The sequence below is a fragment of the Vidua chalybeata genome, chromosome 16, assembly GCF_026979565.1.
Source record: "Vidua chalybeata isolate OUT-0048 chromosome 16, bVidCha1 merged haplotype, whole genome shotgun sequence".
Taxonomy (NCBI): Eukaryota; Metazoa; Chordata; class Aves; order Passeriformes; family Viduidae; genus Vidua; species Vidua chalybeata.
The window spans coordinates 8,638,186-8,664,995 of NC_071545.1; the positions used below are offsets into that span (position 1 = coordinate 8,638,186).

General features: G+C 37.8%; 1 protein-coding gene across 4 annotated transcripts in view; it reads left to right on the forward strand.

Annotated features, from left to right (window-relative positions):
• The window catches only part of VPS35L (VPS35 endosomal protein sorting factor like), a 48,789-nt gene that overhangs the window by 2,195 nt on the left and 19,784 nt on the right, over positions 1-26,810 (forward strand). The window contains exons 1-23 of one of the 4 annotated variants that reach the window (XM_053957081.1): positions 3-74; positions 2,823-2,922; positions 3,769-3,936; positions 4,259-4,381; positions 4,738-4,762; positions 5,774-5,850; positions 6,440-6,568; positions 9,708-9,792; positions 10,756-10,815; positions 12,634-12,730; positions 13,133-13,180; positions 14,058-14,151; positions 14,650-14,727; positions 15,101-15,223; positions 15,906-15,952; positions 18,009-18,120; positions 18,329-18,445; positions 18,790-18,843; positions 19,239-19,319; positions 20,171-20,233; positions 21,291-21,376; positions 22,452-22,532; positions 24,846-24,909. In XM_053957081.1, the coding sequence (XP_053813056.1) occupies positions 58-74; positions 2,823-2,922; positions 3,769-3,936; positions 4,259-4,381; positions 4,738-4,762; positions 5,774-5,850; positions 6,440-6,568; positions 9,708-9,792; positions 10,756-10,815; positions 12,634-12,730; positions 13,133-13,180; positions 14,058-14,151; positions 14,650-14,727; positions 15,101-15,223; positions 15,906-15,952; positions 18,009-18,120; positions 18,329-18,445; positions 18,790-18,843; positions 19,239-19,319; positions 20,171-20,233; positions 21,291-21,376; positions 22,452-22,532; positions 24,846-24,909 (1,929 nt within the window). In that variant the 5' untranslated portion in view covers positions 3-57. Of the gene's footprint in view, positions 1-2; positions 75-704; positions 774-2,822; positions 2,923-3,768; positions 3,937-4,258; positions 4,382-4,737; positions 4,763-5,773; positions 5,851-6,439; positions 6,569-9,707; positions 9,793-10,755; positions 10,816-12,633; positions 12,731-13,132; positions 13,181-14,057; positions 14,152-14,649; positions 14,728-15,100; positions 15,224-15,905; positions 15,953-18,008; positions 18,121-18,328; positions 18,446-18,789; positions 18,844-19,238; positions 19,320-20,170; positions 20,234-21,290; positions 21,377-22,451; positions 22,533-24,845; positions 24,910-26,810 lie in introns of those variants that run through there. The other 3 variants (XM_053957080.1, XM_053957082.1, XM_053957079.1) reach the window with 3 other exon arrangements.

Below are 26,810 nucleotides of genomic sequence, written 5' to 3' on the forward strand. Positions count from 1 at the left end.
GGGGCGGAGCTGCGGGCGGAAGGTGCGGCCGCGCGCTGTCATGTGAGCGGGCGCAAGATGGCCGCGTTCCCCTGGTGAGGCAGCGGGAGCCGCCTGTTCCCCGCGGAGCGGCCGGCGGCGGGCTCGGGGGGGCTGCGGGCTCGGCCACCCTGGCGGCCGGGGGGCCAAGGCGGGGGCGGCCGCGGATGTGCTGGAGGGGAAAGTGCGGGGCCTCTCCGCCCGCGGGGCTCGGGGCAGTTCGGCCTGGGGGGCAGCCGGGGCGCTGGGTGCCGCGGCTCCGCTGCCGTGGGGCCTCAGCCCGGCGCTGCCCACCTCAGAATGCGATCTGAATGTACAGATGACATTCACGGGACCATGGCGTTACGCTGAGCTACGCGGGTGCCGGGCCGGCGGCGCAGCTGTGAGCCGGCTGGGGCGCCACGGCCGCTGGCCTCCCGTTATTCCCGCTAGAATAAGCAGGAGTTCCCCGAGCGCCGCTGGCTTTCGCGGGGTGTTGTCACGGAGCGTGTCCTGCTCGGAGCCGGGGGCCGGAGCGGGGCCGGGGCGCTCCGCCCGCCGCCGCCGGGCGGGGTCTCTGCGGGCCCGCTGCCCCGCCCGCCCTGCGCTCGCCGGTGGAGCTGAACGGCTTGTGCTGGGTGTTCACCGATAGAACGTTGTGAAGTTACCTTTCACAGGCTCTTTAGGACTAGACAGGGGCTGCAGACAGAGACAGAGTCAGCTTCCAGCAATGCGCATTTACAGGAGGATGTGTACATCTGAGGAAGCTGCACTGTGTAGGACGTGGAATTACTTAGTCTGGTATTTGGTTGGTAAAGGAAGGATAAAAGAGGCACTTTTTCTGTTACAGACAAAAGCAGTAGCAAAATAGAGCAAAACAGAGCAGAGCAGCAGAGATGCTGAAAACTTGATTTTTACATAGTACAGCAATGAGGTAACAACAGCCTAATAAATAGGTAACATCTGATAACACTGATGTAGAAGTGGCCATGGGGAAATAACCAGACCTTTACCAGAGTAAGATGTTTCCATCATGCTGTTACCTAATAAAGAAGATATTTTCATGCTATGGGGCTTAGCAGAACCCTAGCTATTTTTAAGCCGTGTTAATGGTAAAAAGCTGTTTTGCAGATTTATTGTCTGCATAGTCATCAGTCTGCATATGAGGAAAAAATAGCACCTGTTGGTGTTGAATAGTTGTATTAACATAATATTCATTAAGCAATTTTTATAAATTTCAACAAATTTGTTAATGAAGTAAAAAGTATATAAAATAATTTAAAGTGCAGGGCTACAATGCAGTTTTATAATAGCTATGTATAAATATCTAGAGAAATTGTTTTTATGTCAAATACTCAGATAAGGATAGGTACAGTCAGTATGGGATGTGCTTCATTGTATTACTACCAATACATGTCTAGTATTGTAAAGGAACTCTCCTCCATTTTATATGCCTGGCTCCTTTGTGCTCCCTGTGAGCTTTTTGAAGCACTTGCTTTAGGATAAGCACTGGCTCTGGGAGGGTGCTGTGTGCCTGAAAGCTGTCCCAGGGAAAGGATATTTTACCAGGAGGAGAGAAAAAGGAGTGGTGGCAATTGCCATGGTGCTCATGTGTGGGAAAGGTTGAAATCCACTGTTAAAAGAGCAGCTGAAGCAGGGGTGTAAATCATGCAGGATGCACAGAGGATGAAACCCCAGCTTGACCAGAGTCTTATTTTTATTACCTCTCAAAAGTTGGCTGCACTGCTGTGGCCAAGAAAGGAATGCTTAATCTCCTTTCCCTGGGGAGTAAGCAGAACATAATGCTAGAGGAAACTTGATCTTGTCTTCTGTATTAGCTCTGTTACAAGCTGTCTTATCACTTGAATAGCCACATTGTAAAAAATATACTTTTGGAAGACTTATTTGCAGGGTTTGCAGCTCTTGTTCACTGCCACGTGTGTGTTATTACCATGTGCACTTGCTCAGTGTGCTTACACTAATTGGAGTGCAGTTGATTTTGGCCTGGGGATGCTGACAGGGCTGTCAGCAGTTAAAGAAATGTTACAATTGTGTAGCCAGAAAGAGTTTGAAAGATTTTCCACCCAGGTGCTGATTAACCCATGATGCAAATGAGCAAGAAGAGTCATAGAACAGTGAGACAATAGCAAAAAGAAAAGGAACTGATGATCAAGAAAACAAAACAAGAAAACAAATTAGCATGTGGATTTCACTGGTCTCTTTCTCTTGTTCTGCTTTATGTCATTAGATGCCAGAAGTTTCTCCTTGGAGAGGCACAACCATAAATTGTCTGATCTGTAATTAATTATTAAGGAAACTTTGACATGGTATCTGTAGAAGAGCTGGCTGCTTAATGCTACTGAAAATCTTCCAAATGAGTTAATGCCTTTCAGTAGGAATGGAATTACTTGAAAGTTTGGATTAATTCTTGTGGGAAAGATATGTGTGTTATGTGGGGGAAGTGCTGTTTGCTTTTGTTAGTAGTCTGATTAAAGATTTTTTTGTGTATCCCCTGATTTTCCTCATTCAGCTGAGGATATAGTATAAACATTCTCAGTGTCTTGCATGAAACAGAAAAGAACAATTAGCAGCTCTGCATGTTTCAAAGACTAAAAAAGAGTACAACTAAATGGCTGAAAGTAAAATTTCTCCAGTTTTAGTTTTATGTTATCTCAGTAGAGAGAAATTTGGGTCTTTATGTTTGCTTATTTTTGAATATGCTTTTTTTTTGTAAATAAGCATCTGTATAGATGTAGGAATGCTTCTCTCTTAGTATGTGGTCATTTATATGCATATATACTTTCCTTTCACTCTTGCTTTTTAAGGCATGCAAGATCAAGGAACTATGTGTCAGAATCTGAAGTGTGCAAGCTGGAATCTGTACCCTTGGATTTTGGTGATTACCATCCACTGAAACCCATTACAGTGAGTTTGTTTGTGCTTTTGGAAAAGGAATCTCAATTCAGACTGGTTGTGTTCCTCTTTTTACATCTGTTCCTTTAACACGAAAAGGCTTTGAGGATGGTGGTGGTACTTGTGAAGTTGCTTTCAGTGTTAGTGGCCTGTTTCAGAGGCATCAAGGTCTATTCTGTTTGCCCTTCACAGAAGTTTGCTGGTGCTGTTCTGTGTCAGAAACAGTCTCCTGACAAATACAGCACCTCCAGCTTGTAGGTTTTCTTGGTTGCATTAAATGCTGAATAATCGATAAATTTAAAATCAAATTGTTGCATTACAAATGACCTGCATAATTGCATGATGTAAGGTTTGGTTTTGGTTTAGCTTCCAGTCAGCTGTGTACTTTAAGACATTTATCATTTCTTTGATGTGTAAGAGGCTTTTAAAGATGTACAGAAAAAAATCCAGCTTCAAAGAGGTGAGTTATCCACCAATGAATGATAAATGGGCGGCAGCTTCTGCTCAGGAAGGTCAGCAGGGAGAGAAGATGTTGGCCTGAGGTATGGATTTTATGTTCCAGGCTTGAGTGTTGTACAGGAAAAGTAAAGATGAAATTGGCAGAGGAAATGAAATAGCAAGAAAGAGTTTGGAGGACAGGGACAAACATAAGAGAAGGGATACTAGAAAGATATTCAGAGTGGTGGTTCTTACAATTTTGTAGACCTAAAATTGGAAGGAAAAAAAAAAAGCAGTGGAAATGCTACTGAAGAGTGAGTGCCTCCACATTCAGGGAAGAGGTGGGGGGAAGAAAAAGAATTAAAGAAAAGTGAAGAAAAACAAAACCTTTTCATTTAACAGTTCTGAATTTTTCTTTAGGTTACTGAATCCAAGACAAAGAAGATGAACAGGAAGGGAAGTACTTCTTCTACCTCCTCCTCTTCCTCTAGTTCAATGATGGACCCTCTGAGCAGTGTGTTGGATGGCACTGATCCCTTGTCATTGTTTGCAGCAGCTGCAGATCCTGTGACTACTGCTCCTCCCATGGTAACTCTGAGGGCTCTTATCTCAACTAAGTAAAAGGAAACCAAAACCAAACCAAAACCATAAAGCCAACCCTGGATAAAATGTATTGTCTCACCAGTGAAGAGGTTAATATAGGAAATATACCATATTAATATAATAGTCTTTTTTATTGTCCTACTTTTATCTGATTTATGGTGACATATTTATTTAAATATGGATTTTTAAAAATATTGTAACTTTTGAAAGGATCACGTAACACCTGAAACATTAAGTTGACCTTTATCAGCCTTCTCTTCTTTTTCTAGATCTGTATTTAACTTTTGCACTTGTACTCCTGTAACAGGATGGTGCACGAAGGAAACGGGATAAAGATGAGAGCTCAGCAGTAGGAAGTGACTTTGAACCATGGTCAAGCAAACGTGGTGAAATCCTTGCTAGATACACAACAACAGAGAAGCTTTCTATTGTAAGTGGTGGCTGCCACAGTTGTTTTTATTTGTACTAGACCTTTAATGGATTTTGGATATTGCTATTTTATAATTCTTTCGTGGGTAAATAGTGGTTCTCTAAATTTCAGTTTTAATATAGTAGAAAACTGAATCACAAGCTCTCACTTGTAAAGATTGTTTTAGAACTGAATCCAAGTATTTTGATATTTAGAAGCCATCACTTTGTCTTTTTGCAACAATGCAAATAACTTCTAGTCTTGCATCTACTTCTAAATGATTAGAGGGTTGATTAGCAGTGTAATTACCCTGTGCAGTCTTGGAATGCTAGTGAGTACATGTTTTCTAACAGTCTGCTTTTTCTATTTCCTTACAGAATCTGTACATGGGATCTGAGAAAGGTGAGCACTTTCTTTACCAGTAACAGAGGTTGCTTGAGGCAGGGTGCACTGTCAAGTTTGTGGTCAAGAATAGCTGAAATGTGTTTTCCTGCCTCCCCCATTCTGACACCATGGTCGTTGCTTTTTTTGTGGATGTCTGGATGTTTGTTTAAAATAGTTATTGAAAATAAGCCACCTGACCACCTTGTCTTTTATTCCTATGGGCTGATGAATTTGTGATTATTTCACTGCACTGCCTTCCACTGTAGCTTAAAACTTTTTTCCATTTAAATGAGCAGTGATGTTTGGAGGATCATGTTTATCAACTCTTCTGCTAGCTGGAAGGAAAGCAAACAAGTCCTTTGGGAAATTGTTCAGCTATTCTTTACATGAAAGTGAAGTGATTTCAACTGTATGCTGGGTGTTTAAAAAAGAACCAAATGTTAAATATTTTATTGTGTTTTCTAGCAAAGGGAATCTGGGCTAGGTAGTCATAGCATAGTAAATCAGGATTTTTCTATATGAATAAACATGCAGCATTTCAACATCTGCAAAAATAGAAAACACTTTTTTGCAATGAGAATGGTCAAATACTGGAACTGGATGTTCAGGCAGAGTGTGAGATCTATATCCTTAGAGATTGTTAAATTAACTGGATATAACCCTGTGCAACTGTTGTAACTTCAGATTTGGACCTGCTTTGAGGAGGAGAGTTGGACACAGACCTCCATAAAGCTTTTCTATCCTTAATTATCCTATGGTTCTATCTGATGATTCTTTTCTTACCAGTAAAACTTGCAGAAAAATCCACTCATATTCAATTCTGCTTACTTGTCATTGCCCCTGTTCAAAGTGAATGCACTGTAGGTATGTTTAGATATGTGTCTTCAGGAATAGTCACTAAAGGAACCAAACCACCTGTCTTCTGTCACAGAAGCTGACTGGTCCCTCTCAGGCTCCTTCAGGTTTGTTTCTCTTCTGAAGTCCCAGTGTTTAAATTTTAAAGAAATTTAATCTGTAATTTTTTTGCAGGAAAAGCCACCACTGTTGGTTCAGCAGTTTCTGAAAAAGTGAGGACAAGGTTAGAAGAACTGGATGATCTGGAAGAGGTGAGAAAGCTTTCTGATGAAATTACAGCATCATTATAATAGTGAAAGGAATTTGTGAAATAAAAATCTTTGTGAAACCTTTTAAAAAGGTCCTGATTCTGCAAGTGCAGTATTTAGATAAAGATGTACTTTCTGTAGGAATTCTCTAGTGATTTTAATCCTTATTGTTACAGGATTTGGAAAAAATCATATTTTTGTATCACTAGAAATTGTGATTTGAAAACTTACCTGATCTGTTGCTGTTGATTTACCTTCTTATGGCTGTAAAACTTTGTGGAGCCCCATAGTCTTAACATCTGATAATTCTGGTTGCCCCTGTTGCAGAAGCTGCATATGTCTACCTGAGTTTAATTTAAGTTACAATTATGAGCTTGATAGAAATACTGAGTACTGAAGTTATTTCTCAAGCTGCAGTATTTTACTGTGCAAGGGTGAGATGTTTCATAATCTACTTTCCTAAGACCTGAAGGGAAGTTGTAATAAATTTTGTAGGATTGTCCTCAACAGCATGGTGATTTGAGTCTATAATAACAGCACTCTCCTTCCTTCCCTCCTGCTCTTATTAAGAGGGTTTGTGTTTTCTTGCCAGGGATCACAGAAAGAGCTGTTGAATTTGACTCAGCAGGATTACATGAACCGAATTGAAGAACTGAACCAGTCTTTAAAGGATGCATGGTCCTCTGATCAAAAAGTAAAAGCTCTGAAAATAGTCATCCAGGTCAGTTTTATGCTTTTGTTCTATGCAGAACCAGTGAGTTTGGTGATATAACTTGTCCAGTTTCCTTCTTGGGAAAGGAAGACTTTCTACTGTTTTTCTATTATTTTCTTTATTTCTCCTCTGAAACACATTTCTTCCAGAGTTTTATGACTTCTGACAGTAGTTGGATTTTCAGCTTTGTTGGTACATATTGGTTTTGACTAGGTTATGTACGATAGAATTCTCAATGAGTCACCAAATGACAGATGTGAAATTTCACCTGCTTAAGGGTAGTTAGAACCAATAACATGTAGTGATAATCAGCTCTTTGTAGGATGTGTAATCTCCTTTCCTGTCCTCTTCCCCTTCAGCCCCTTGCTCCCTACAAATAATACTAGAATAGCTTTTTGAACATCAGCATTTTACTCATCCAAACTTAGTAGGGCAATTAAATAAAGGGATATAGGACCTAGGCAAGCTACCAAAAATAGCTCCAGATTTTTAAAACTGTGTGTATGGGGTTTGTTTTTGTTTGTTTGTTTGAGAACTTGTCCATGGTCTTCCTTTGGGTCATTTGGGGTGATGTGCTTTGAGGAGGGCATGGGGAAATAGGACAGTTAAATGCTCTTTTGTTTGGCTTGGCCTTTAAAAAAGGCCAGAGGGAGAGTGCAGCAGAGGACAGATGAGATAATGACATCCTTAAAAGCTGTAAAACTGATGTAATGCTCATGGTCATCCAGTGGGGTTATATAAAGTCAGTATTTTTTTTTTTGTCATTCTGGATACTCTTGTGAAAACTGCTTGAAGTAATTTCATCTTAAATTGCGGTAAAGACGAAAAAGGAAATGAAACATTAATGAAGTGAGATCAAACAATGATATATGACCTAGGGTGACTAATGTACTATTGTGATACTATGAAATCAGCACTATTTTTGTTAGTTTAAAAAAATCCATATATAGGATTGTGAAGTGTGAATATGGTCTTTGGATGAGAAGAAGAGCAGCAGGGATGTACTGCTTTGTGTGAAATATATACATATATGTGTGTGATAATGCAGTGATAATCTATGCATTGATACTTTCATATGTTCTTTTGCAACTGGTTCATAAACAATTTTGAAATAATAGTTTCTAACATGGGATCCAGTGCTTCCTTTTAGGAAAGTGGTACCAAAGCTGAATCTCTGCTGAAGTGTTGTTCACTTAGTGTGGCAAGCACATTTCTCTCTGTGCACCTCAATAAAAAATCCTGAGAGAGAGAGAAATGTGCTTGCCACAACTTAGCACTTAATACTGCAGATGCTCATCACTAATTGAAAGACTGCCTAAGAATGAAATAGGTACTTGTGTAATTAATGAATTTAAAATTTTCAGGAAGGATAATAATTCTGTAGTTATAAAGCAGGATAGGGTAGAATCCTCACTGAACTTTACGTGTTGTGCTTCTTCCTGCAGAGTGCTGTATCCTCTGAAAGAGCTGAGCAGTTCTCTTGGCATCAGGCTGTAGTTTTATACGTAGTCTGCCATTATTATTACAGACTGGTTAGTATGCAGTAGGAGGAGTGAGTTTGGCTTCTGGTTAGGAAAATTCCTTCACCAAAAGGGCTCTCAATCACTGGACCAGTCTGCCCAGGGCATCACCATCCTTGGAGATATTTAAAGGATGTCTAGATGTGGCCCTTGGGGATATTTTTTATATTGGTGATCTTGGCAGTGATGGTTTAAAGGTTGGACTCAACAGCCTTGAAAGTCTTTTCCAATCTAAGAAATTCTATGATTCTGTGATTCCTCAAGTGCCTTTTTGCAAGATTCTTTACATGTCACGATGGAGTATGCTAAGCTACTTAGAGTAAGCTGAACTAAGTTGATTATGTGTGTGAGCTCTAAGAAAAGTGGTAATTCAGTGTTTGTGCTATGTGTAGGTCCCAAACAGCTACTGAGTTATCTTTCCTTGAAGGTGACTGGCTTACCACACAGCAGGGAAGATTCTGCTTTGGTTGGAGGATGTGAATGCTCTCACTTGTCTTTCTGGTGCACTCTTCAAGTTACCGTGATGAATAAAGCAAAAAGACGTAGTGTGCCCCTTGTTTAAGCATGTTCAAATGATGTGATTTCCTTCTTTAAACAGAGCAGTCTTGTGAGGTATTGGATTGCTTCCTGGATTTCTGAAATGTAACAGAAGTTTAAACTTTATTTATTCCACTGAGATTGAAGAACTGTCTCCTGGTGAAGGAAGGAGAAAGAATGGAGCTCATAGAAAATACTGTCAGTCTTAGAGACCAGAGAGGACTCAGGACCAGAGGCCACATTTGGCTTAAGCAAGGAAGAGGTGGATTTCTCTCCCCAGTTAGTCATTCACCTATTTTCTTTTGGTCTTTTTTTGTGAGTAACCTTCTGCCAAATTTTTTGACTCCAGTTTAATCTTGGAAAACAAAGTATAGCTTAATTAATATCATAGAAATATCCTCTTTGCTCAGTGTTTATTTTGAATTCATACAATCAATGGATATGTTCCTTCCTGCCCTGAACACCCAATGAGAGTAGAACTAAGTAATGGATAATACATTTTCAAATGTGACTTTGTTCCAGCCATCATTGCAGTCCAAATGCCATGATCAGGTTGTGTCCCAGTGGGTGGTGATTGATTACAGAGTCCTCCTGGAGCTGACTGTGGCTCAGTCTCTTTCCAGAGTGTTTGAACTAGTTATGTGAGCTGCAAAAACGCATTGGAAAGCTCATTAGCTACACTTCTAAAATTGTTTCTTAATGTAATCTATATTACATTTTGTGTTTGATATGGATGCTTAGAGAAATGGTGAAAAACTGAACAGTGTCCTTATTTAGAGAAGAAGTGCCTTTCAGTGCTTTGTCTGGGAGAGAATTTGTCTTGTCTGAACAGATGCACAGATCTTCATGGTCAGCTGGAACTCTGCATTGTAAATTACCCTGTATAAAGGAAAACCAGGTGTGTGTAGCTCTGGAAATTACAACAAGCACCATGGTCTGTTGTGTTAGATGTCCTTGTGCCTTTGGCTTCATAGTTCATATGGGCCCTTTCCACCTGTGGATAATCATCCATTCCAGCTTTTCTGGAGTAAAACCACAAACTTATGTTTGCCTCTAAAAATGTTTCTTTTTTATTTTTTTTTTCCTTCTAGTGTTCTAAGCTTCTTTCAGACACAACAGTAATCCAGTTTTATCCAAGTAAATTTGTTTTAATTACAGATATCCTTGATACTTTTGGTAAGTATCTACTGTGCCAGTCTTACTACACAATTGTTAATAAGATTATTTTTTTGTGATGTTAGAAAGCATCAAAGTTTTCCAAAAAGGGCTGAAATGACTTTTAGTTTCAACATGGAATATTTCCAACATAAACATTTGGACGCCAGTGGTAAACATGGTATATAATTGTAAACTATCTCCTAAGAGCCAAAAGTTCTTAAGATGAAAACATTTCACTTTGTGATTCCATGCTTTATATATTAGTGAATATTTTAAAAAATGTTAGGAAAAATCATGATCTCTGCATTTTGAAATTAAAAACACGTGGTCATTATAAAATATTTTGGATTTTAGCAGTCTTTTGACTCAATATTTCATTATTTTTGTATTTTGAAGAATAGAAGTCAAAGTTCTTTGGCTGAATAGGGACTATGAAATGATCAGAATGTAGTTATTGATTTTTTTTAATATGTTTTTAAACTTGTAAGTGAAATTGTCATCAACTTCATGTGACTCTCTTATTTTTCTGCCATGTTATGGAAAATATTTACAATGGTATTGAAAGTTGAAGAGCATTTTGGTGCCAGCAGGATATGCTACAACAGAGATCCAATTGTTCTTTCTTCCTGCTTCCTCTTTGTGCTCCTTCCTGCTTGCTGAAGGATGCTAGAGATAACACAATATCCAAACTCAGCAAAGTCAGGACAGCAGCTGTCCTTTCCTGGCCTGGGAGAAATCTGACCTGTGTGTTACCTCTGCACTTAAGGGAGCCAGAGAATGTTTTTTTAGTGTGAGAAGTGCTAAATTACACTGAACATTTCAGCTTCACTAGAGGGCAGCAAAATGTCAGTGTTTTAGGAAGTTTTTTCCCTCTAATTTCATTGTATGGTAGAAAGGGAACCTTTGTGCCAGCATTTTGTGTTTTACAGTTTGTTAATTTGTTTTGATTTTTTAAATTATTTTTTTTTCTTTTTAAACCAGGGAAACTGGTGTATGAAAGAATTCTGTCAATGTGTGTGGATAACCGAGTCTCTCTGCCAGGTAACTGTGTTTGTTTCCACTGCTCCAGAAAAAAATCATGTCCTACCTTGAGGGAGGTTAAATAGAGGACCATTGCTACTCTATCTCCTATAGAAAAAGTTCTGATTTGAATCTAGCAGCTTTTAGTTTTTAACAGAGTAAAATCCATGGCTTGCAGCTTCCACTGTTCACAGTGTTCATGCAAAAATTACATTTTAATTGTGGAGGATATACCTAAGATATAGTAAAGTATGCTTATGGTTCTGATGTTCCTAAATGTAAACTGAGTCTTCCTGAGACTTGAGATCACAAGGAATTATGTAAGTTCTCTAATACAGAGTTTATTAGGGGGAGGGAGAATTAAACAGGAATGGCCTAATTAGATTAAGGAAGACTTTTTTTTTCTTTTTTGTCTTATATGCTCTCTTCTGAAAGTACTACAGTTTTAGTAGCTTAAAATTAATGGTAGAAATGTAACAAAGCTGAGAATCTCAGTTCTTAGTAAATAGGGTTTTTTTACTGCTACACTGGAAGCTTGATAGTTTTGCTGTAATAAAAGAAGAATTTTGGAAGTAACAGCAGGCTGCTTCTAGCATAATCTTTTTAACTTGGGCCCTTTTTCTTTTTTCAGTTGAAGTTCCAACACAACATAAAAATCTAGTTTGACATTTCAGGTGAAAGAACCTCTTCAGCAAGACATTGAAAGATTCTTTGGAAAGGCATTTCCTTGCAGTTTGAAGTGCACTAAGTGCACATGCTTGCAAGATGAAGCATTCTGTAGTTGGCAGTGGAACAGTGCCATTAATTTGCAGTTAAATCCATAGGATGGGAGCTGTAAACTTGAAACCAGCAAATACTGAAATTTGAAGTGAACCTAGAGAAAATAGTGAAGATAAATGTGGTTGTTGCAGATCTGACAAACTGCTCTTACAAACATTAATGAAGGCAGGCAGTTCCCATAGCACATCAGGATTTCTGGGCACAGTTACCTCTGTTCTGGAGAGCTGAGCTCCTGCTGCAGCTGTACAGCTGCCAGAGGCATTGCTGGTGGGAACTTCCCAAGCAACTCTAAAAGTGGGAGGGACAAGGAAAATCTGTGCTGTGCTGACTGTGCATGTGAACCTTTGGGGATTTCAGGCCCAGCCTCTGAGCTTGTCCCTTGGGAACCAAGTGAAACCAAGTTCAGTGAGAACTGAGATCCCAGATGAGAAATACTGAGTGCAGGGAGTTCTGACATGTGGCTTTCTCTTGTTGGAAATTGGAAGCTTTTTTGTGGAACTTCTCAACTTCTGGAGGCTGGAGTGCTGTTTTAAATGGTTTCAGAAGGAGTTTGTAAGAGGATGTGTTCAGGGTACAGAAATAAGGTTTCTGTCCATATTCAGTATTTCCTACTTCTTGCAATAGTATTATTTAAAATTTATATTAGCATTTTAAAATAAACAATTTGAGTGCTTAACTCTCTTTTGTATGTTCTCTAGTCATTGTAGATTTGTATAGATGTGTTTGTTACAGATTCTCTGTATTTTCTTTTTCTTACAATTTCTGATTTTGGAAGAGCAGAGGCAGAGGTTGAATTTCTCAGTAGCAGCTCTGAGATCAGCTCCAAGTGCTTGAATTCAGATTCTGAAATGTGATTTACTACAAGATTGTACCTTTTTTTGTTATGTACTCAGCTCTGACTGCTGCTCAAGAGAGCTGAGAAGCAAATGTATTGCCTAGTTTATTATTGTGCACTTAATTTCTTGACAAATGGGAAGAAAATACAGTTTTAAACCTAACATGAAAAGTAACTTGTTTCCAGAAAGAATGTAACTATTTCTGGATTGTTTTTTTTCCCAGATAACTTTTCTCCAGAGAGTGTTAACGATACAGCTAAAGAAACTTGCTTAAACTGGTTTTTCAAGATTGCTTCAATCAGAGAACTTATTCCCAGATTGTATCCTTGTCAAATGAGACCCTCACAGTGTGTCTGCAGGTTTTTTGTAGATTTTTCCAGAAGTGAACATGTTTGTTTCAATAAAACCCACAGGACCTAATGTTTGTACTGGTTTTATTTTGTTTGTTTCAGGCTGTATGTTTTGAATGTACTTTTGAGTCGTGTTTCATAGTAAACTGAATGCTTAATTATTGGCTCTGAGCAGTTTGGCAGTGACAGAGATGATGTATGAAAAATTTTGAAACAGAATCTTGTAGATAAATTGTAAAAATTAGCAGTGTAGTGACATGAAATACAGAAGGCCTTAAAATAGTTCGGTCAATATCCATTTGGTGTATGTTTGCTTATGGTTTTTCAGTGGTGTGAATCTTAGTTTTGTTCCTTAACTTGGCTTCAATTTAGTTACGTGGAAGCAGCAATACTGAAGTGCAATAAATTCCTATCCAAAACGTAAGAATAATGTTAAGTATGGGGAGGAATGGGCAGACTTAGGAACTAATTAAATTAATTAAGTACGAGAGGTCTGTGATTAATGGTGAGTAGGGTCTTAGTAGAACTGAGATGAAGCACTACGGAGAGGTTTTGGAATTTTTAATGAAAAAATTAAAGGTGAACTGTGACATAGTTTGAAATACACCAGTGCTCTCAGTTTTCAAACGTATGTACAAATGTGACACCAGGTGTCACAAATCCCAGTGCAAATTGAAAACCAGTGGCTTCTGGGGGTGGAGGAGAAGGAAGGTTGTTTACATGAGGAGTGTATGAAAAAGACAGAATAGAAAACTGAAAGGAAAATACTGATATCATACTGGGAGATACAGAGTAGGAGAAATAATTTAGGGGCAATGAACCACTATCTGTTGAAAACTTTGGTATAAGTTTAATGTGTTGCCAAACAGTGCCAGCTGCTGAGCAGAAAATGTTCCTTCCCTTTAATTGTCCCTCTTCAGTTATATTTTGAAATGAGTGTTGGAAGCCAAATTGCTACTGTAGTGACAATTTTATTATCCCTGAAAAGCAATTCTTTTACTGGAGTTAGTGGGCCTCATATCCAGGCACTAGTACAGCTCTGCCTGTTCTAGTTCTGCTTTAAGCATCTCCTTTGCTATTTAAGCAAATACTGCCATTGAATATAGGATATGCATTACTGTACACAGAAACTGTTATTTATTTCATAAGTTTTTGTGCTAGTATCCTTCTTCTTTGGTAGATAATTCTATAACTCATGCTCAATTGTTAGTGTACAAGGCAGCTACTGAAGTCATCTGTAGGTGATATAATTTTGTTATTGACTGTTGAAGCTCATTTTCATTTCTGATAAAAACAGGGGCATTTCGGAATGTCTCCCACGGTTAACATCTATGATTAGAGGAATTGGAGATCCACTGGTTGCAGTCTATGCCAGAGCATACCTTTGCAGGGTAGGCTGTCATTTACCTCCTCTGATCTGTACCAAAGATTTACTGCAGCCTGTGCTGCCACTGCTTCAAGGAACTACTGCTTTTATCTCAAGTAATCAGCAGCCTGTCTCTTCCTTTCAACAAACAAAAAATTATTTCTCTTCTGTTTTATGGATGGAGAATCTCTCTTTAAGTGTTTGTAGTAAGTAAGAATCATTTTCTGTGCTGCTGTAGGCTGTTGCAGTGCACTGGAGTAGCTGCTGATTTCCTCAGTGCTTACAGATACTTGGAGCTGATGTTAGGATCGTGTTTAAGAACAGCTGTAACTGCCTCAGGGTAGTTGTTAGTGGACATGACTATAATAGTAAGCAAGGACATAATCAGTCAAAAGCATGGGATTCAATGCTGTTTGTTGATTTGATGTGTGTGACTTGGGTGTATTCCTTCAGTAAAGGCATCTTTATCTCACTCTGAAGGAGAATTGATAGATGCTGATAAAGTCTTTTTCTTTTAATACAGGTTGGGATGGAAGTGGCACCACAACTCAAAGAAAGCCTGAATAAAAACTTTTTTGACTTTCTCCTAACATTTAAACAGGTAAGCAAATAAGTGGTTTGTTTGCAAAATCAGATAAATACACTCCTTAATCAAACTGCCACATACTTCAAAAAAATCTTAGAAGTTCTCAAATCTAGATTTAGGGGTTTTACTGTATCCAGATATAGTATGGGAAATTTTACATACATTCTGGTAAGTGGAAACTGCTCTATTCAGCATGTTTCCAGACTTGAATAATAGATGTAAGGAGCTTGATATTTTTCCCCCAGCTTGCAAGGAATACTTCAGAATATCTGTACCTTTGTGCTATCATCTGTTTCATTTCCATTCATATGCAAACTTTAACCAGTTTATCATAGCTCCCATTAAATACCTTTTCACAGCAACATATTTTTGTCTCTTATTTCAACAGATTCATGGGGATACAGTTCAGAACCAGCTGGTGGTGCAATGTGTGGAGATCCCTTTGTATTTGACCCTATATTCTCCTGCTATAGACTGGATTTTACAGTGTATTGCATACCATGCTCCAGATGTAAGTGAACGTGGCAATGCTCAATACTAAAGTTGTGGTGAAGAGTTAATTTTGCCTGCTAAAAAACAACCCCTTAGCTGGTTTTTACATGAGTGTGAAGGCAAGTAAAAAGAGCCTGTGTAGGACTGTCTGATGCTCCCTTCTGTACAGGAAGAATGTTTGCTTCCACAAAGCTCAAGTGTGACCACTTCAAGTTCAGAGGCAGTATTCCTGTTTGTTTCTTGCTGTCCTTTAGCTAGGTTAATCTTTATTTCCTGAGTTCATCCATTTCTTTTGTCCCACAGATATACAAATGATTTGACTTAAACTGTAACTTAACATAGTGAGCAAGCTGTTTTATTTTCTGTCAGTCTGGCAGAGTTTTCACCCCTCCTGCCAGAGATAACTGACCTGACTGGCAGATAGTGATTACCTGGAGTAATGGCATGGATGAAAGATTGCAGATTTGACTTCCATAATATGGTGGTTTTGATTGAAATGCCACTATACCTGTTCCAGAAGATGTGCTTTATGTTTAGCTACACCATTGTTTTCCAGTGCTGTAAATACAGGGTAAAACAGGACTATTGGAATGTATTGGAAGGGTAATTAAAACAGCTTTTAGCAGATTTCAGTACAGTAAATAAAGCTGAGTATGTTTGCAAAGTCTCTATTCACTAATTTTAATAAATAATTGTTCCAGGTTCTGCTTACTGAGATGATGGAGAGATGCAAAAAGTTGGGGAACAAGTAAGTGTTGCAGAGTGTAGAAGACAGGACTCTGTAATGAGTACCCCCAAGTCTCTGGATAATGTTCTCTCTTCCTCTTTTGGAAATGGTTTGGATGCATAGTGCAGCTTTCATTCTCCCAGTAGCTTACTAAATCATGATTATGAACATCTGTTTTCCAGAGATGAATTCTAAAATATTGTAGATTACTTGTCAGGCTCAAGTTAATTAGTTTAACTTGGTTGCTGCATTCTGGCTCCTCAGCCAAAGTCTAGGACATCTAATGTGTTCTCCCTTAGCCATGTCTCTGGTGCCTGATTTTGCTTCACTTTTCTGGGTTTTCCTCCCCTTCTTTCCCTGTCTTCCGCTGGCTACAGTCAGGCCATACATGCATTCAGCAAGGGAAGTTGTAAAGCTGCTAGCAACCTTTGGAAGGTGGTAATACTTAGGGATTTGCTTCTTTCAACATTAAAATTACTATCTTAAATATCTCCTAGAAGTCTTTGGGCAGGGTAGTCGTGTTCAGAAAGATGATCTGGTCTGAAAGTTGGATGTACTTACTGGGTTTTGTGATTGCAGTCTGGCCTGCTGATGGGCTCCTCTCTGCATTTTATTGGGTAGCTTGGCTGAGTTCTGTGAAAGTTTTCAGCTATTTTTTTCTTATGTGCTTTGCACAGTCCAGTTCTACAGCAGCTGAGGAACTAAAATATGTTAATCTCTTAGCTGAGGAATGCCAGCATTCTGTGACTGAGCTGAGGTGTGTGGGGAAAGCATGATTTAAAAAATGGGCTGTGAAAGTGGTATTGTGTCAGGGGGTATAGAACAGACAAAAATAATTCACATTCTCTGATGTACAAATTGTTTTGGATAGGTATTGATTTGGAACTTATTTTCAAATCAACTTCCAGCATTTTTCACTGTAAAGATGTGCTCCTCCTCTTTGTTCCTGTTTTCTCTCTGAAGGAAGAATAAAATGTTGAGTATAATGAGGGGTTTTTTTGAAAGAAATGTTTTTGGGACATAGCTTTTTTATTGGGAAATTGAGTAATCCAGTTTAAAACTGTAGTCTTCTTTCAAAGTGGAGTTCTCTCTATTTGTGTCTTCCCATGACTGTCAAGGTACTACAAAGCAAGAGGCATCAGTATATAAATCTTGAAATAATCTCAATATGTTCCATGAGGTACTTTGCAGCCACCTAAGTGAAAAGTGACAGCCTCCTCTCTGTACTGCAAAGCACAGACCTAATGACCTGGAAGTGCTTGTCTAATGATAAAATGCAAATTCCAGTCAAATTGTGATGGGACCATTAAGGCTCAGGCAGAATCACAGAAGCTGCTGGGTTACTCCAGGGAATTTCCCTCAAGGTAAACAGCCCTGTATTCAAACTGTCTGTTTCAGACTAGTGAAGGGCACAGTGTTTTATGAGGCAGCTTCTTGAGCTAACTCATGGCTGAGTAAACTGGATGTTACAGTGATGCAGTGAGCTCACTCTTCCATTGTGGCTTTGGCTTGATATTAACACAAATACCTGTCTGAATGGTTAATCAGAAATGTCTAAATATGTCATTGCCAGTTATCCCATGACCATGACTTTGGATTTATTTTAATCCTAACAATGCAGCTGCTAGAAATGTGAATTTTATAATGCGTATATAATATAATTAATTAAGAAAAATGTCAATAGGGATTTGCCCTCCCTAAGTATTCTTCTGAACTGCAGTTAAACAGAGAGTAAGTTTCTAAATGTCAGCTATTCCTGGTTTCCTTGATATTTCCAGTAATTTCCTACTAAAATGATGGCTTCAAAAACACCTGTGTGGAAGAAGTGTTTTACAGGCTGGGTTACCTTTCTTATCTGGTGGCTTAATGTTTTCTTGTTTTGCTTATGCATTATTAGTCCTCATCAAAGCAAGCTCAGTTTGTGTGAGGTTCTTTTTTTCCTAATTATCTTTCTTTTTTTAAATTTATGATAGATGCTGGACAGTTGTTAGTCTAGGAAGTTCAGATTAATGTAAATGCAGGTGCTACTGAATTTGACTTGCTGTTGAGCTGTATTGATCTGTGTTGTTCATTGCAGTGCTTTGCTGTTGAATTCAGTAATGTCGGCGTTCAGAGCAGAGTTTATCGCTGCCAGATCAATGGACTTCATTGGCATGATTAAAGAGTGTGATGAGTCTGGATTCCCAAAGGTAACATTTTCTATCTCATTTGTACCAATTCCTTTCCTTTGACAGAGGTCTTTATGCTCTTAGTTGCCTACATAACTTGTGTGTCACTTGAATAAAATTATTCAAGTGGTTTGATCTGAGAATCTTTCTCCACACTGCACCTGCCAGACCAGTCTTGGATGGACATGGATTGTCTGCTCTTAATTAAAAATTTCTAATTAACTTTCAGCATCTCCTCTTTCGCTCCCTGGGATTAAACTTGGCATTGGCTGATCCTCCTGAAAATGATCGCCTTCAAATATTAAATGAAGCCTGGAAGGTTATAACAAAGCTGAAGAATCCACAGGTGAGTTACTGTCCATTCTGTTTCACTACTGATTCTGTCTTTAGAGCAAAGTTGTAGCCAGTTGTAGCCAGCATGACATTGTTTACCTTTTCTAAATACACACAATTGCAAAAAAATGAGTGATGGTTGTAATATCTTTGGATCATCCCTGCTTTTCTTAGCTCTGCTGAAGCATAACTTAATTTTACATAACATTATTACACAAATGCAACTTTTGGGTTCTAGATCTGTAGGTCTGCATGAATCATACCTCAAAAGTTAATTTTTTTAAGTGTAATTTTTTCAAGTGTACTTCTCACAGTCTCCTGCAAATATTGGTAGTCATAAGACACATGTATTTCTAGGATTACATCAACTGTGCTGAAGTGTGGGTGGAGTATACCTGCAGACATTTTACGGTAGGTGAAAATTACTTTGTTTCCTTTGAATTTTTCTGATTCAGACTAAGTGGCTGTGTTAGCAGTCTGGTATTAAAGATGGAAAGGCTTTGACTATTCAGTATAAATGTGTAGGAATGAAAAAATATGTTTCCTTTCATGAAAGATAAATGGGGACAAAAGATGCAGGTTTGAAGCTTTACTACCCCACAGCACTGAACATTTCTTATCCTTTTGTTTTAATGGCAGATGGATCAGTTTAAGTAAGGCGTTATGGTTAAAGTTCCTGGCTTAACTAGAGCTCTGTAAAAAGCTGATGCTTTGGCAAATGGAAGTAAATTATCCTACTCAACTGATGTTTAGTGACTTGATTTATGTGCCAATTTCATTTTGTAACCTTGTTTTTTGCTTCACAGAAGCGAGAGGTCAATACAGTTCTGGCTGATGTTATCAAACACATGACTCCTGATCGAGCATTTGAAGATGCTTACCCACAGGTAAAGAGTTTATTTTGCCAAATCTGTAAAAATCTGGTGTGCATTTTCTTAGATAAAATCAATTCTTAAACATTACTGATAACTTTTATAACAAAATAATTATTTTTAAACACTAACTACAAATTGGGAATCCTCTTGGAACACTGTAATGCTGTAATTTATTCCTCCTTTTTTTTCTGTGCACATCAATCTTTTAATTCTGAGAAATGCTAAACTTGAATGATTTATGTATCTAGAAGTAGCAATAGTTAACTCCTACATCAGCAGTGGTGTTTGCTGAATGAAATTAGCAATCATGACAGGCTGTTTAAACAGAAGCAAACCATAACATAGTCTGTCTTTACTATGCATTGTTAAGGCTTCAGTGAATTATTGTGTCCAGTTCTTGAGACTGAATGCCAAATGAGATATAGATTAGTTGAAAAGGTTTATGTGGTTATTTTGTGGGTAGAAAAAGTGCCTACAACAGAAGATTTAACAAACTGGTTTGGGGTGTTTTTTCTTTGTTTATTTGGCTGAGATTTTTAGAGCAGAGAGCTGGAGGACATAGAGACTCTAAAAAAATGTGCTTAACTATGGAAGTGAAGGGCCAATAATGCCTGGGCAGGCTGGTTAGCCTCTGTTCAATATGGGTTCTGAAGGGTATGTAGGAAAAGGGGGTAGGAACAGCATAGCTATAGTTCGTCCCACTTTGGGGAAGGAAATCATGTTGATTAATGCTTGAAGCATCTTTCAAAAGAGTCTTCTATGAATAACTAAATAAGAATAATCTCTGGTGTGGATAGTCTTAATTTAACTCATATTACAGTAATTTTCCCCTTTTTTAAACTTTTCATTTTTCTCCCCTTTAGCTGCAGTCAATTATTCAGAAAGTTATCACCTATATCTATGACTTTGCTCTGCTTTTTTCAGTGGTAAGTGATACTCTCTTTAATAAATTTTTAAGAAGAACTATTTGGCAGTTTTTCTGTAAGAGAATTTACCTTGACTGGTATATTTAGATTGTTTACAAGTTCACAGAATGCAAGGACTTTTTGTCAAGTAGCTAAGTGCAGAAATATTTTGTGAGCATTCTTTCTGCTGCTTACCACTTAAGTACATATTATTCCAATTCCAGCTTTTTATATTTTTTTCATTAGGCTGTTAAATTCTTTAAGTTTGTTTGTTACTATGGCATAAGTGACAATGAATGGAAGATGTAATACCATTTATTTGTGTGTGTGTTAATGTAATTAGCACTGTTTCTGTGTTGTGATACATTCTTATCATACCTTCTCATAGCACTTAGACTTGGCATTGAACAAAGTGGAACTCTGGGAGGTCAGAGACTGTATATGAGGTAGAAAAATAGAAACAAAGACAGCAAGTGTGTGTCACAGTACAGAAACCATTTGATGAGTGAAACTCAAGACTGATGCTGTGGATTTGGGATCAAGTCTTGTTCACAAATTGCTTGGATAATTCTGAAAAACTTACCCTCACTATATTCTTGAGATGATACGGAAATGAAGTCTTTTAGTATGTTAAACAACCTAGACCCTTGTTTTTTGAAGGAAATTTGTATGTCTTCGACCTTCTTAACTTGCTCTGGATAGATTTGAAATTGTTGATGATGTGTAGACTATTTTAATTGTTTATGTCTTACCTTTTTTTCCCATAGATGTCTGAATTTGTGATGACCCTAAGCTGTTTGAAGCATATGATTGCTTTTAAAAATAAAGTGCAACATTTGATTCCAACAGTTCTGTATTTTGTGTTCCCTTCTGGATCTCTGTGATCAATAAATTGATACATCTTTCAGCCATCAGTCCTTTCCATTAGTTCCACTTTCTCATCCTTTGAGATGAATTACTGTTTTCAAAACAGATGAAAATAGTTTTACCTAATACCTGTGCTTATGAAACTTACCCAAAATAAGTGTGTTGCTTGTAACATATCTAATTTTACTTATTTATGTATTTGTACTTTCAGGAGAAATTCCTGCCATTTCTGGATATGTTCCAGAAGGAAAGTGTGAGAGTGGAGGTTTGCAAGTGCATTATGGAATCTTTTATTAAGTAAGTGGAGACTGTTGAAGTGAAATGAACTCTGGAGGCTCTGAGAAACTTACTGAAACATGTCTAGGGAAGAGGAGTCAGTATACTGGATATTTAATTTAAGAAGGTCTTCCAGGCTATGGGAAAGAAAAAAGAAAATGTGTCAGTTTTGTTAATCTATTGATGGACTGTTGGACTGTTCACAAAGAAAGTTGAAGTAATTGTATTGATGCTGACTTGCTGTGAGTTAACAGAATAGTTGTTCTCTGAGCTTCTGAGCTTGGTGGTTTTTTTTGGTTTTTTTTTTTTTTTTTTTGTTTTTTTTTTTTTTTTTTTGTTTTTTTTTTTTTTTTTTTTTTTTTTTTTTTTGGTGTTGCCTTAGGTGGTTTATGAAATTTATTTCACATTCCAGTTGCTGTGACAGCACAGAATAGAGTATTGCTACAGCTGAAAATGAACTTAGAAAATGAAAATACATTCAACTGTTCTGAAAATCAAGCAGTCCTTTTCAAATAATTAACAAGTTTCTTGAAACATTTTTCTCATTTCCACCTTCCCTTCAGGCATTTATATTCACTGCTGAGCCCCCCCAAACCTTCTTTCCCCTAGGGCACACGGGGCCAGTTCTCTTGGCTTTACTGCCAAGATATGAGAGATGCTGTGGCCCCTTAATCATCTTAGTGGAGCTGCACTGCACATGTGCCTCTGTACCTAAACCTGACACTGATCCTTCCTGCCTGTCCCTGAGTAGCTGAGAAATTAAAATATATCTTGGTAAATGCAGGATTGTTTTATTTTGATGTTCTTAGATTGCCTCAATGTATCACATATCCACCTTACTGGGTCCCTTAAGGAGTCAGAGTCTGTGGCTTGGCAATGCAAATGTGTATATTAAGATAATATTTCTTGGCTACCATTTATTGGAATTCTACCATATTAACCATGTGTTCATTGGGTCACAAATGGATTTAAAACTTGTGCAGTGCCATACGGTGCTGGTGACTGAAGTGATGCATTAAATGGGTGTTATTCTAGTCATTGTTTTCCATTTTGACAGAGCAAGATTTTTCATCACTTTTTCTGAAACACTTTATAGGCATCAGCAGGAGTCGACGAAGGATCCTGTTATCCTCAATGCTCTCCTGCATATCTGTAAGACGATGCACGATTCTGTGAAGTAAGATGAACTTCTACTGAGAGCTCTCATTTATGCAGAGTTGGGCTGCCTGATGTGCTTTCGTGTTTCTGAGGCTGTTTGTTTCAAGGTGGATTAAGACATGAATCCAATTAGTGCTGAGGGAAGAGCTGTGCACTGAAGTGGCAGCACGTACCATTTGCTCTTTAATTACTGCTGTATTCTGAATACTGAAACAGAATTTTAAAAAGGAAGTGGCAGTGGTTTTGTAGTTTTCCAGAAGCAGAGACACTTTACAATCCAATCTTCAAAACACTTTGAGAGTGAAACCAATATAATCTTTGAGTTATAGTGAATAATAAGCTATTTCTGAGATTCAAGTGAATGTGTAGCTACTACAGCACAGATTGCCTTATTCAATTATACCTTTTTGTGGATCAGTGTTTTCAGCCATTACAAAGGGTGTGAAATCTTAAAAAAGGTACCTGGAAGATCTCTAGGAACTTCAGTAGGAGAAGCTAGAACTGAGAAGCTGTTGAGTCATCTATATCTTTCCCCTAATTCCTCCTCTTCTATTTTGCCCTTGACTTTGAGAGCTGGAGTTGTTTGGGATCCCCTGTGCCCTGTTGCACCCTCACTGTTGTGCAGTGTGGAAAGCAGTGTGGTTTATAGGTAATTTGCAAAAATCACACCAAAATCTGTGTCTGATTGAAAACAGAGCCAGCATCACAATGCTGCAAATTCTAGCTCTCAAGAGGATGAACCCTTTTTTCCTTCTGGTTTGGGTTGAATTGTAAGGACACAGTCTCTTTTGCCACTCTGAGCCCAGAGCCTCTTAGTATGGCAGATGCTGCAAAGGAACTTAAAACTCTCTCATCCTTGATAGACCATGAATGCAAGATTTATTGTCAATAAAGAGGTCAGATTTAGCATGTAATTCAAATTTATACCAGCTAGAGTGCTTTATTTTGGGTTAGAGTACCTTATTTGGCTGTATATTGCACTAAAAGCCACTTCAGCCTTTAAATAGAACAATATATTGTACCTAAACCAGCTTATTAAAAAAAATAAAGTTTATAGCAATCCATATTGTGCTTCCTCTGACACTTTGCCAAAACAATTTGATCATTTACTGGGACATTTAAAATCCCTTAAACCAGCAGTTCCTTGAGCTAAGATGGTTGTACATCTCTTGGTAAATCATCCTAAATTCCAGATATGTTTAAGTAACTGTTTTTGCCTCCTGGTCCAGGAAACGCCCAGCCCATAGTGTGGGGCTCGCTGACCCCTGTAACAGCTGTTGGAGGATAACAGCCTTTAGACTGCTGGGGGTCTGATTCACAATTGAACTGGAAACCTATTACTGACCTGGAGATCTCATTTCAAGCCTTCTGAGCCTTTCAGAGCCCATCACTTGACTCTTTTGATTGGCAATGCACTAATGAGCTAATCGTGCTGAGGTTTTCTTTCCTCCCTTACTGAATTTGTATAGTAAAACTATTGTTCTCTTCCCATCTGGTGTCTGAGTTGGAAATTGGTAACTGATACACTAAAGGTCAAAGCTGGAGCCAAGCATATAATACTAAAGGGATTAAATTGTATTAGTTAATTGTAATTTAACTTTTTGTTCATCCATTTTCAGTGAATCAGATTTGACTGACTGGATTTTTGTGTGATGTAAATTTGTTTCAAATCAGATTTTGGTCTCTTGATGTAGAATAGGTATCTGTAATAGTTTTGAAAAGAAACTCCTTTTTTACATAGCAGTTTAGTTTAGTTCTTACTAAAACATAAAGAAAACCAGCACTGTAGCAAGCTGAAGTTAATGATTTCTTAAATTCTGAGGCAAAAATTTAAAACAAAAAACCTGAAACAAAAACCAAAAAACCTTAAACAAAACAAACCCTGAACTAAACAATAAACTAATGTTATACAGTGCATAGTATTTAAAGGGTATTTCAAAAGCTTTATTCCTTAAATAGGATAACTTTCTTCTAAGAATAGACTTACTAATTTCTTTAGGTTTTTAGACATAATTCTTACTCAAGTTCTCATGTTGCAGCACACAACTGAAGCCATTTGTTTGCTACAATAAAAAACTTTAGTGTAGCTTCCTTCTCCTCGTGCCAATGTCTGAGTTTTTTAGAGAATCTAAAGGCACCCAGCAATTTTTACTTTTTTTTTTATTTTTTTTTTAAATCTGTAATATAGTTTGGTTCATGGCTGACTTGGTGATATTCATATAAAAATTTGTTTTATACAGAAAAAAATATAAAATATTATGTGTGATTTGAACCTGTATAGATAAATCTGATAAAAAATATTCTAAAATTTACCAAATAATTTTTTTTCTAGTGCACTAACACTTGAGGATGAGAAAAGAATGTTAGCAGCTCTGATAAATGGATTCATAAAAATGGTGAGTGACAATCGTGTGCAAGTGTTGGGTGCACTTTAGAGCTCAGATTTTTGTGAGATGCCCTTGAGGAACAGGTGCCTGTGGCTGAATCAGAGCCCAGTCTGTGACTTGCTTAAGTCAGAGACTTAAAAACCACTGAAAACCACAGGCAGTGCATTTCAGTGAAATAAGTGTGCCTGTGTTCAAAGAAATGTCACACAGTGCTGAAGCTGATTCGGTGCAAGATGTAAGTTTTAAGCACACATGTTGTTTATTTAATCATATTTTCTGCTAGTTTTGTAAATCTCCTGTAAAACAGAGCACGTATTTAAAAGTTAAACAGCAACTGAAGCATCAGAGAGGTCACTTGTTTATGTGGAGGAAGTTCCACTACTTAGCTCTAAATGGAACCAATATCAGCTTTCAAAAATACAAAATAAGTGTAGCTTTTTATTATTCTATCTCTGTTTATCTCAATTTATAAATAAGATAATTTGTATCATTAAATTAGTAGTCCCAGGAGAACCCCAGGTGTTTTGTCTTGAAATTAGTCTTTAACCCATCCCTCACTCTTATTCCAATAAATCCTTTGTTGGTCTCTGTTGGTTTTGAGATGTTAGGGTGTTTCAGGGAGACTTTCTCAAGCTTTTTGTATTCTCTAACCACGTACTCTCAATGCCTGTTTTTTCTTTCACACAGAGCTGACAGGCTCTGTGTCTACTTGTCCTTTTTGTTCTTTGTTGCAGTTCTATGGGTTTACTCTAGATGGTTGCTTTTTCTTCAACTATAATAATTTGCTAATTAATGTTTTAATATAGTCTTGCTTTATTAAGCTTTACATGCAGTATAATATAGTATAATTTCCTTTAGCAGGATTTCTTGCACTGAACAAAATTTGATGTGTCTTGATAGTCCTGGTTTGGGGGAAAAAAATCCCATAGCAGCAGAATGACTATTTATGCATTTAAACCAGCACAGCACACATTAAGATGTGGAGGGAAAAGCAATTGTTACAGTCATCCTTACAGTCAGTCTTTTTTGTGGAAAAATTTATATTTTTGGGTATGTTTTCTTGAGACTAGGGCTCAAGAATCATCAGTTGTACAAATAGAGGAAAAGCAAAGACAGTTGTCTGTAATGTGAGAAGCAGTCCTTTGTTTTCTGGTGCAATTTCTTTGATCTTTCACTGTATGGATTGAATGTAAATTTTATTCTAATTTTGTAAAAAATTCTTTTGCATGTGACTCGAGAAATGATAAATAATGCAACCTTTACTTCTATTAGAAAAAAAATTGCAATAGAATACATAAACTGCCTGGAGACTGTTCCTCATGCTCTGCTTTTAATTGACAGCTGAGACACTCCAGCTGACAGCACTGGGGTTTTTTTAAATCTACAGGGTTGAAAGAGGGTTCTCACACAAAGGTTGTTTTTTGACTTCTTTTCTGCCAGAATGCAAGGTTACAGGCTTTTGCCATGCTATATAAGCAGGTATTAATTAACTGAACTTGAGGAAAACCAGCTTTTTATACCGGTTTATCTAATTAGGAAAAATGCTGTTTTCTGTTGCAGGCCCTTTATCAACTAGAAATTAGAGGAATCTGAATACAGATTCACAGATCTATTTCTATTATTCTGGGTTTTTTTGTCTTGCTTTCTAAGTATGATCAAAACCAAGCCTTTGTCTCTCCCATAAAGAATCAAGAGTTGTGCTAGTTTTGAAAACACTTCACAAACAGGATTTAAATTTTATTTTCTTGAAAAATACTTGATCTGTAAAGTAGACCGTCAGGTGGAGTATAGACAAAAAAAACCAAAAAAAACCAACCAAACAAACAAACAAAAAAAAACACCCCAAAAAACCAAAACAGTAAAACTTTCATGTTTCCCTGAAGCTCAAGTATTGCAGACAGTTAAAAGAG